We start from the raw sequence: 10249 nt of genomic DNA, 5'->3' as shown, positions 1-10249 counted from the left end.
AGTTCACAACACAGCCGGGCGTGGGGCCAGCTACGATACCGGCGGCAACTTGCAGCTGACCTGCATGGTTTGCCTTCATTGTCGTGACTGGGTGCTGAAGGTGATTGGACTCGTCAAGCCGCTCAGGTCTCGCAAGCGGGTCGTCACGCTCGCCAAGCAATCCCGTCATGCCTCGCTGCAGCACTCTCCATGTTTACAAGGACAAGGCGCGCGTCAGGCCGCCCCGTTCCCCTCGTGCTGCAGCATCTCGTCTGCGCCAGCGCCATCCTCGGCACCGCCAGCCTCGTCCCCGCCCTCGCCCCGCTGACCGCCAGCAACAGCCTCCAGATCACCGTCTGGGTTCTCCTGCGCGTCAGCCCCCACCCCTATGCCCCCGCCCACTCGCCGCCGCTTCGCAGAGGGCTCGCCGCCGCCAGCGCCGCCCTCCTCGTCCTCATCGCCGCGACCCCGTTCCTGCAGTTGCTGTTCCTGCTGCTCCTGCTGCTGCTCCTGCTGCTGCTGCTGATCTTCCGCCTGCTGCTGCTGTTGCTGCTGCGGCGGCCGCGGCCCCTGCCCCCGCCTCTGCTGCCCCTGCTTCCAGCCGCCCTGTTGCTGGTGCTGCTGCTGCGGCAGCGGCACAAACGCGACCTGCCCGCCCTTTGTCTCCTGCACCGCCAGGCCCTGTGCCTGGATCTGCTTGACCAGCTGCTTGCCAAAACCGCCACGGGCCGTGTCATAGTCGGTCCTGAACTCGTCGCGCACCTGTTTGGGGGCAGGAAATGGGCAGTGACAGGAGCCGTTGGGTGAGGTTGGTGAGAAGGGAATTGTGCAGGTGCGCAGGAGCCCAGCGCAATCCTTCCACAGCAAGGCCTGCAGGGAAAGCGACCGGAGCGGAGCTGCGCGCGCCGCCACCCGTCCAAAGAGCAGCCTGTGAACGGCCATCCACGCGTGACGCGCCCCTCCGTCCTGACCCCACGTAGCCCGCCCTCAAACGCGCCTGGCCGCCCGAGCGCCCTCGCCCGAACTGGCGCCCGTCTTCGAAGCCGTAGTCGATGTCGACGCGTATGGGGCGCTCGTCGAGGGACGTTCCGCTGAGGTAGCGCACCGCAGCCAGGGCGTCCTTTGGCAATCGGGCAGAAGCAACCGGGAGGAGTGGGTTGCGGAGCGCGACTTGGCGGCCCGCCATGCCCCAGCGTGCGGCGTTCCGCACTAGCAGCGGCGTGAATGGCCCTCTGCACAATGGGGCCGACAACTGCAGCCGCCCGCTGCGCCACGCCTGCAACGCACCTCGCGGCGGTCGTAAATGACGAAGCAGAAGCCGCACGGCGTCTTGCGCTGTGAGTCCAGCCCCATGATGACTCGCTGCACGTGGCCCACGCGCGAGAACAGGGCGTACACCTGCCACACGTGGTTTGTGAGGCATGGCGGACGGGAGGCAGGGGAGTGGGACAGATGGCAGGTCACAGCTGCGAGGGCAGCTGCTGGAAAGCTGCCTGGTGCGCGGCTGCATGGCTGCTTGTACTAAATGCAGGGACATCATCACCACTGCTGCTGCTGCTGCTGCTGCTACTGCTGCTGCCGCTGCTGCCGCTGCTGCTTCTGCTGCGGCCGCTGCTGCCGCTGCCGTTGCTGCTGCTGTTGCTGCTGCTGCTGCTGCTGCCGCTGCCGCTGCTACTGCTGCTGCTGCGGCTGCCGCTGCTGCTGCTCCTGTGCCTCCTGCCACAGCTGCTGCTGATGCTGTCGCAGCAGCCAGTGCTGCTCCCCTGCTTCTACAACTAGCGTTGCCACTGGTGTCACCGCCGCCGGCCTCGTTGTGCAGTTGCTGCTGTTATCGAGATAGCACCGCAGCCACTCGTGCAAGCGCTGCCGCCCACCTGATCCTCTGTTGTGTAGAAAGAAAGGTTCCCAATGTACAGGGTGGCGCTGGCGGCCAGGCGGGCGAAATATTCTTCCTGCAAATACAAAGGCGAGCGTGAAATGATAGCTTCGGCAAGGCCTCGCGTGGGGGGGGGGTGGGGGCTTCCACCGGCGCGCAGCAGGTGAGCGCGCGAGCATGTGGCTGATTTGCCGCCCACCCAGGGCAGTGACGGGGGCTGACATAGCATGTGACTGTGGCGGTGTACTGTGCTGCGCATCGCCGCCCACTCAGTTGTATTCTCTGCAAAGAAGTCCTGCTTGCCTACCTTTGTGCCTTTGAAGCGCCGATCCACATAATCCGTCGACGGCGGATCCAGCATCTGGAGGCGCCAAGCGCATGGACGCCAACAGGGAACCAGCAGCATAAGCGGCGCAGTATGCGTGCGAGCGGTGCATGCGGTTCCGCTGCCGTGAGCTCGCGCTGCCGCCTCCACGAAGGTCCTGGTTGACTTACCTCTAATATTTTTGCAGGCATAATGGCAGCTGGATTTCGGGTACAGGTGTGGCCAGAGTCTGAGTGAACAAAGTGTCAGCCTGAAACCTGGCGAACGCCTGAGCTAGTATATGGCGTGTAGTACTTTGCTGATTTAATATGCACCAGAGCAAACAGGCTGCCGCAAACAACGATCTGTGCGCAGAGATCTGATGATCGCGAGTCAGAGGAGTATGGCATATGGTTCAATGGATGTTTTGCAACCAACTCGTAGTGCCGGTACCCGCTGAGTCGTCTGTCCCTTGCTATCGGCCCGATTCGGGCAGCAGCGCTCTGGATGGCGGCAGCAGTCGAGGCGGCCAGTGACTGTGAGGTCTGCGAGCCTGCCTTCCTTGCCTGGTGCACGGCCCACGGCCTCGAGACACACAATATCAAGCCCGCCTATGTGGCAGAGGGCTGGCGCGGCGTTGTGGCGACACAGCGGATTGCCTTTGGGGACGTCCTAGTGGCCGCCCCGGAGCCGCTGCTGATGACGGGGCGCAGCGCGCGGCGGGACGCGGCTCTCGGCGCGCTGTTGCGCCAGCAGGAGTATGTGCGGATCAGCGACCATCAGGTGCGACTGGGAGGCTGTGCCGTGCCGTTCCGCGAAGTGTGCGGAGAAGCCTTGTTACACACTTCGAAAAGCTGCAAGATTGTGTGCTGTACAGGCCTGTCGCTCTTGAGCAGGCAGCTGAATTTGCCAGTGCCATGTCCTTGATGCAGCAGTGCAAACCTGAAGCGCAGTACCAAAAACCGGGCATGCAGCCCCAGGCGGCCACGGTCTGCGGGCACAAGAAGTCACCTGTGGTCCCATGTTTGACTATGTTTGACCGACTGCTCCACCATGCGGCGCAGGTCCTGGCTGTTCACCTGCTCCACGAGGCTTCCAAGGGCCCCGCCAGCTTCTGGCACCTGTACATCCGGCAGCTGCCCCGCAGCTACACGACCCTCTGCTGCTTCCCAGAGGAGGCTGCGTGCGCGCTGCAGGCGCCGCACGCGGTGCGGGCCGCCTCGGATGCGCTCGACACGGCAAAGGCGGAGTGGCGGGGCGCATGGCCTCTCCTCAGGGACCTAGGTGGGCTGCTGGAGTGCTGACGCCCATTTTTCCCACAGCCCGGCATCTCCATGCTCGCGCATGTGTCGGCGTTTGCTCCTTGGTCGCGCTGTGCTGCTGGAAGGTGTGAGCTTGCACTAACCCCCCCCCTTCCCTGCCCACGCCCCTGATCACAGGTCTCCCGAGAAAGTGGTCTTGCTGGGCGGCGTGGCAGTGGGCGGCGTCCACCGTGCTCTCCCGCACCATGTGAGTGCGGGCACGCCGCAAAACGCGACCCTGCCACGTAGCCGTGTCCATGTGCATACGATCGCCATGCTTTCTGATTGCTAATCTTCGACTTTTTTTCCAAGAGCCCGAGGGGTGGCGCTTTGGCGTCATGTTTCCGGCCCAGGCGAGGCACCTGCCTGGGATGTTCATGTCCCTGCCCATTCATCCGAACCTCCTGCCACAGGTACATGCCCGGCGACACCGCGGGCGCCCTCACGCCGTTTGGCGACCTCTTCAACTACCGGGCGCCGCCGCCGCCCTTCACGCCCCGGCTGTACCTGCCCCGCGCACGGGTGCCCACAAGACAAACTCCCCTTGGCGGCGGCGGCAGCGGCGGCGGCGGATGCGGCGGCGGCGACGTGGCGACCCCAGCAGAAGCGGCGGCGGCGGCGGGTTTCGCGGGCGACGGGGGGGGTGGGCCCGGCGGAGGTGGCGACGCTGGTGCGGCGGGTGAGGGCAGCGAGGTGCAGCAGCAGTTGCAGCAGCTCCAAGTTGATGGGAGCGAGGACCTAGCCAATGGCGGCAGGCCCCCCAGGAACGACCTCTTGCCTCGCGGCAGTGGTTGCCAGGAAATCGGCACCCAACGTGATGGCGCGTCGCTCGATGCAGCACGAGGGGCTGTTGGGGCAGGGCCGGGGGCAGGTGCTGGATTGAACGAGGCTTGCCATGAGGCCGAGCTGCCGGCTGCGCAGCAGCTGGAAGACGAGCGGCCCTCCAGCAGCGGGAGCTCCAGCAGCGGCAGCGATGGCGGCGCGGCCGCCTGCGACATCGACGACGACTGGACGCGCGGGCCCACCAGCGGGGACGGCGCGTTTGACGAGGCGGCTGGGGCCTATAAGCTGCATGCGCGCGCGCGGTGAGGCGTCCCCTGTTGGCGGCGAGGGGAAAAGTCTGGGAGACACTTTCAGCCAGCCCTGATGGCACAATATAATTGACGGGTCAGTGGGTTGCTCGTGTAGACGCCAGCAAGCTCATGTTCTTCACAAACAAAGCTGTTTGCCTGGGCACTCAGCGCTTGACCGTGCACTGATTAGTGGACTTCGCCTCCCCCTGTTCACCGCCCCTCTATGAAACAGGTATGACCCCGAGGATCAGGTTTTTTTGTGCTATGGCCGCCACACCAACCTCGAGGTGCGGAACAACGCGCGGTTCTTGTCCCTGAAAAAGGAAGCTGCTGCGCAAGGCTGCCGCTGCTTGGTACCTCAACCCCAGCAGCTGTCATTGAGACGCCATCTCAGCATATGCCCCCAGAGCACGGTCGGAGCTCGCAGCATGCTGATCCTCGGCCAATATTGCCACCTCTCTCAAACATAAGCGTGTGTTCACACGCTCGTCGCACTTTTGCATTCACAAACAATGTCCGTGCCACCGCCTCGCAACGCTCCCTGCTTGCGCAGCTGCTAGAGCTTTACGGCTTCTGCCTCCCACCAGGCAATGGCCCCGGCGACAACCCCCACGACACGGCCCCCCTGCCGCCCGAGCTCTTTGCACCAGCCTGCCGCCGTGACCCGCCCCGCGCGGCGGACTGCTGGCTGCACTGGGACGGCCGGCCGGGGTGGCAGCTGCTGCGGGCGCTGCGGGCAAACGCGGCAACGCCCGGCGAGTGGAAGGCGCGCGGGCACCTCGCCCTGGAGGGGCGGGCGATATCAAGGGAGGGGGATGCCAAGTGTGCGGCGTGGGTGAGGGCCGCGTGCACCCACCAGCTGTCGGCACTGCCTACGACGGCCCAGGAGGATGAGGCGGAGTTGGTCCGGCTCAGGGCTGCTGGGGCCGGGACGGAGGGGGCTGGTTGCGCGGGGACGGCGCCGAGCGAATGCCTTCAGCTGGCGGTGGCATGGCGCTTGGGGTACAAGCGGCTCCTGGAGCGTGGGGCCCGGCTAGGGCTGTAGGCATGGAGCATCGGGCTGCTGCTGCTGCTGCTGCTGTTGCTGCTGCGGGTGTTGCGTGTGTGCGTGCGCGTGTGTGTGTGTGTGTGTGTGTGTGTGTGTGTGTGTGTGCGTGTGTGTGTGTGTGTGTGTGTGTGTGTTTTTGCGTGCGCGCGCGCGCGTGTGTGAGCATGTGTCTATATTGCCACCGCACTTGACTGGAGCGAAGAACAGTGATCGACGGCCTTTTGGACTGTAGGCGCATGGCGCCGCTGTTGCGCAACCACGCTGCTGGAAAAGCAGTCCAGTGAGTGAGGGTCCTCACGTGCCCCGCCATTAATTTCGTCAGCGGCTGGATATCAGCAGCAGGAGAGCTTGGCAATTACAAGAGATCTCATGCAAGTTGGTGACAAGGATGTTCATTGCAGTGTGCGGGTGTCGAGCGTGGTGATTGCAGGTCACGTGTCATCTGCCTGTTTGACAGAGTTGGGCCTATGAGAAAGGGGCGGTCCTGTAATGCTCAAAAGTGAAGCCGTTGCCTGTACCTCGCGCTAGACCTACACACACCCCGGACGCAGGCGTCCGACTCTCCACGGCTCCCAGCCAGCGCCGGGCCCCTCTCAGCCGCCAAGGCACCTGTGGCCTGTCAGGAGGGTGCGAGTGTGCTGAGTGAGCAGCACCGGGTGGCGGTACAGTCTCCTGGATGTGTCAACCCCCTCGCCACCTCCCGGAACAAAATAGCATTGCAGCCTAGGCTGCCGTACGGTAGCACAGCAGCCAGCGCAAGGCTCTGCAGCTATTTTGTCTGCGTCCTTGCGGACACCACGCCAGGCCCCCCACTCCCGCACCTTGCTCTATCTATCGATGTGTCAGCAGCTGCTCTCCTGCGGCTCCTCCGCCCTCCTGAGGCCCGCCGCCCTTATCCTCTCGCCCATTTCCCGGCAGACGCGTGCCTTGTCCGCGCGCGCCTGCGCCTGCAGCACGCGGTGTGAGAAGGTGCGGGCAAAACCATGCTTTCAGGGACGCGCTTGCAGCCTCGCAGCTTTGAACACAAGTTTGCTTGCTGCTTTGTGAGAACAGTGGGGCAACTGAATAGGCACTGCCTCCGCTCCCGCCTCCGGCCCCGACGTCCACAGCCCGGTGTTGCCCTCACCTGCAGCCTCATTCTGAGCGCCTTCATCTCCGCGCCATGGCGCAGCCGCACCTCGCGCCGAGCCTGCGCTTGCGCCTGAGCCTGCAGCTGCACCTGCTCGAACGCGGCCGCGGCAGCCTCAACGCCCTGGTGTTGCCCCGCAAACTCCTTGCCCGGCTGGTATCCCATCTGGCAGGGCGTGGCCGGCGCCCGCGCGTCGTCCGCCTGCTGCTCCAGCGCCTTGATGCGCCCCTTCAGATCCTGGATCTCCGAGAACCTGGACGCCATCTGCGACGCGTGCGCCGCCGCGACGTCGGCGGTGTGCCGGTCGGCCGCCTCGCGCTGCGCCATCATGACGGTCAGCTGCTGCCTGTGCACGCGGATCATGCTGCCGAGGAGGCCGTCCTGGGGGCCGCGGGGCGCGTGGCAGGCGGCCAGGGCAGCAGAACGCAGGTTGTGAGCGCCGTCGTTGCGATGGGCTGGGTAGTCAGAGCAACCATGAAACCAAGACAAACGAGACTCATATGTGCCTGCCCTCACTCTAAAAGGTGCTGCCTACACCTCTTCGCCCACGCCCTTGATGCCCCAAACAACTAAGCTGTGCACAGCTCACCAGCCGCATGACCTCTGTCTGGAGGTTCCAGATGATCTCGTGCTCAGGGATGGGCGCTTGAACCCTAGGGGACGCCGGCGGCTGCCATGCCGGCAGCTGCGCGTGATGCATCGGAGACTGCGCGTGCTGCACCGGAGACTGGGGCATAATGGGCTGCACCGGCTGAGCCAGGGGGCTGTTGTATGCGGGAGGCGGGCTGTACGCCGCAAACCCTGCCTGCTGGTGGGCCGGGAACTGCGGCGCCTGCTGGTGGGCCATTTGCTGCGGCTGCTGCTGGTGCTGGTGGTGCAGGTGGTGCTGCTGCTGCATGTGCTGCATGTGCTGCATGTGCTGCCGGTGCTGCTGTGGCGGCATCTGCTGCGGCGGCCGCTCCATCGCATACACCTCCCGTATACCGCCAGTGTGGGTGATCAGGTAGCCCGCGGGGCGCACCGCGCTCAAGGGAGCGGGCTGCGCGTCCGCCGGGGGCTGAGGCGCCTGAGGCTGTGGCGGGCTCGTGGGTGCAAAGGCAGCGGCACCGGCTGCGCCGCCCTCGCTGAAGCCGGGCGCAGGCGCGTTGAGGTTGCCGGCGAGTCCCAGCAGTGGCTTGACGCAGTAGTCGCTGAAGAAGGTCATTTCTGATGCAGTCTGTGCAAGGACCACAGAAGCGGCGGTGTGCGCCATGCTGCGTGAGTGCATCAGCAGTGTGCACGGCAGGTGCAGCATGCAGCTACACAGGACCTGCAGCCGTTCAAGCGTACGAGAAAGTGTTGCGGGCCTCACCTTTTGCCTATGGGCGTGAGCACCGGCCTCAGCACTGCGATAACCGACGAACTTTTTCCGCAGGTGGTCCAACGGAGCTCGGCTGGATGGGGCCGCTATGAATGTTGTACCATAAACTATTTTGTGAGATATACGAACGATTTCGACGCTACATCATACCATGCCGCATGCATCTAGTGCTGGTCAAAGTGCTGCTTTGACCCCTGCAAAGACGTATCTCATAATAGTCATAATAGTCCCCTTGCATGGTGTGCGTGCAGAAGAGACCTTTGCAAATAAAACCGAGCTTTAGTCGTGTGGTGCGACCTTACATGTCTATCGAGTCCATTGCAGATGCCGCGGCGCTCCTGCTTGTCACAAGGACCCCCCTGCTGCGGGCTGCGGCAAAAGACAGAAAGCGCACCAACACGCCGCCGCTGCCGCCGCTGCCGCCGCTGCTGCCACCGGCAGTTTCGTCCCTGCCGCCTTCCCCGCTGCCGTCGTTCCTGCTGTTGCTGCTGCCGCCGGTCTCTCTTTCCCGCAGCTGGCTGCCGATCGGGCTGTCCAAGCCTGCAAGGCTGAGCTCATACAGGTGCACGCGCCCTCCCTCCAGCAGCTCAACCGCAGCCACCACAGCCCCAGACGCCGCCGGACCCAGCAGCACGCCCCGCACCCCGGCAAACGCCTCGGACGCCACGAACTCGCGGCGCGAGGCCGGGATCGTCGCCATCACCGACGCGCCCGAGGCGGCGGCGCGCGCGACGGACGCCGCGGCCTCGGGTGTCGAGACACTGTCGACCATCACCACCCGGCACCCATGGCGCTCTGATGCTGCCGCCACTGCCTCCGCCTGTTCCTGCGCGCTGCCTGCCACGAGGTATCGCGCGCCCCCGGCGCCCTGCGGCGCGGGCGGCGGCCAGCCGCACCCGCCGCGCGTGTCGCCGGCGTTGGTGCACGGCGCAGCGACGGTCGAGTCCACCAACAGGGTAGACACACCCATGACGTCAGAGAGCGTGCGCGCAGCATCCCGCAGCAGAGCTGTTTTCCCAGACCCAGGCGGCCCAAACACGAGCACCACCGGCCCCGGCGCCCCCACCGCGGCTCGCGCCAGAGCGCGCGCGGCGCCGTCGTCGCCCGCGGCGTCGAGAGCGCAGAGCGCGGCGGCGCGGGCGGGGGATGCGGCCGGCGCGGCGGGCGAGGGTTCAAAGTGCGGGCCGCCGCCGCCTGCCAGGGCTGCGAGGACGTCGGCGATGAGTAAGGCCGACCCCTGTAACCGCCCAACTGTGATTGTCAGCCCTGTCACGCCCTTCGTCTCCTCAGTCGCCGCGCTGTCGCCAATACCGTCGCCGCCGCCGCTACCGCCGCCGTCGTCTTTCAGGGCGACTGTCAGCGCGCTGACCCTGTGCAGGCTGCCCGGCGCCAGCGGCACCTCGTCGCTGCCAAAGCGCCACAAGGGCGGCTGCTCTTTCGAACCGCCGCCGCGCGGGCGAGCAGGCAGCCCGTGGCTGCGCTCCACTGCGGCGATGACCTCCCACAGGTCTTCTGCAGAAACCAGCAGCAATGGCAGCGCACACGCGCGGCCGGAAGCCAGGGCCACCCGCGCCGGGCGGCCCCAGTCCAGCAGGATGGTGCGTATTGGGTCCTCAGCGGCCATTGCGTTGCCTCCAATACCATTGCTGCTGCTGCTGCTGCTGCTGCTGCTGCTACTAGTGCTACTACTGTTGCTGCTGCTGCTGCTACTAGTGCTACTACTGCTGCTACTGCTGCGGCCGCTGCCGCTGAAGTCACCGAGGTGGCCCTCCTCCACTGCGCCTGCAGCCGCTGCCACTGCATCCGTGAGCCGCGCAGCCAGGCCAGGAGGCAGCACGCCCAGCAAACCCTCCGCTGCAGCGCCCCAGCCACGCCGCAGCTCAGCCGGGGACGGTGGGGACAGGCGGCGCGCCCCGCCCGCCGCCGCTCCTGCAGCTGCCGCCGCCTGTACCCCACCTACGTGACTCATTACGCTGTGCTCGTCTTCTAGCTCGTCGCGCTGCTGCTGTTGCTGCTGCTGCTGCCCCACTGCCCCCTCACGCTCAGCCGCCGCTGTCCCCGCTCTGCTGCTGCTGCCGCCATCCAGCAGCTCGTACCGCGGCCGCCACCCCGGGCCATAAGTCATCCGCCACACCGTCTGCCATGGGCTGCCGTGAAACAACCGCGCCCAGTCCACATC

At 65.7% G+C, this 10249-nt stretch overlaps 3 protein-coding genes across 3 annotated transcripts; all 3 read right to left on the bottom strand.

Annotated features, from left to right (window-relative positions):
- Positions 1 to 213: 213 nt before the first annotated feature.
- MNEG_9508 (nuclear cap-binding protein subunit 2) lies at positions 214 to 2216 on the bottom strand (the record flags this gene model as incomplete). Its single annotated transcript, XM_014042022.1, has 6 exons — positions 214 to 741; positions 956 to 1099; positions 1267 to 1377; positions 1515 to 1742; positions 1854 to 1931; positions 2163 to 2216. The coding sequence occupies 6 exons, from the start codon at positions 2214 to 2216 to the stop codon at positions 214 to 216; spliced, it is 1143 nt and encodes a 380-aa protein (XP_013897476.1).
- A 4207-nt stretch (positions 2217 to 6423) lies between these two features.
- MNEG_9507 (hypothetical protein) lies at positions 6424 to 7914 on the bottom strand (the record flags this gene model as incomplete). The annotated part of the gene is made up of 3 exons (XM_014042021.1): positions 6424 to 6528; positions 6708 to 7091; positions 7300 to 7914. The coding sequence occupies 3 exons, from the start codon at positions 7912 to 7914 to the stop codon at positions 6424 to 6426; spliced, it is 1104 nt and encodes a 367-aa protein (XP_013897475.1).
- Positions 7915 to 8368: 454 nt separating this feature from the next.
- MNEG_9506 (hypothetical protein) lies at positions 8369 to 10195 on the bottom strand (the record flags this gene model as incomplete). Its single annotated transcript, XM_014042020.1, has 1 exon — positions 8369 to 10195. The coding sequence occupies one exon, from the start codon at positions 10193 to 10195 to the stop codon at positions 8369 to 8371; it is 1827 nt and encodes a 608-aa protein (XP_013897474.1).
- Between the last annotated feature and the right edge of the window lie 54 nt (positions 10196 to 10249).

Source organism: Monoraphidium neglectum, assembly GCF_000611645.1.
Source record: "Monoraphidium neglectum strain SAG 48.87 unplaced genomic scaffold scaffold01961, whole genome shotgun sequence".
NCBI classification, from domain to species: Eukaryota; Viridiplantae; Chlorophyta; class Chlorophyceae; order Sphaeropleales; family Selenastraceae; genus Monoraphidium; species Monoraphidium neglectum.
Note: the sequence above shows the minus strand (reverse complement) of the source record. Positions and strands in the feature narration are given on the sequence as shown.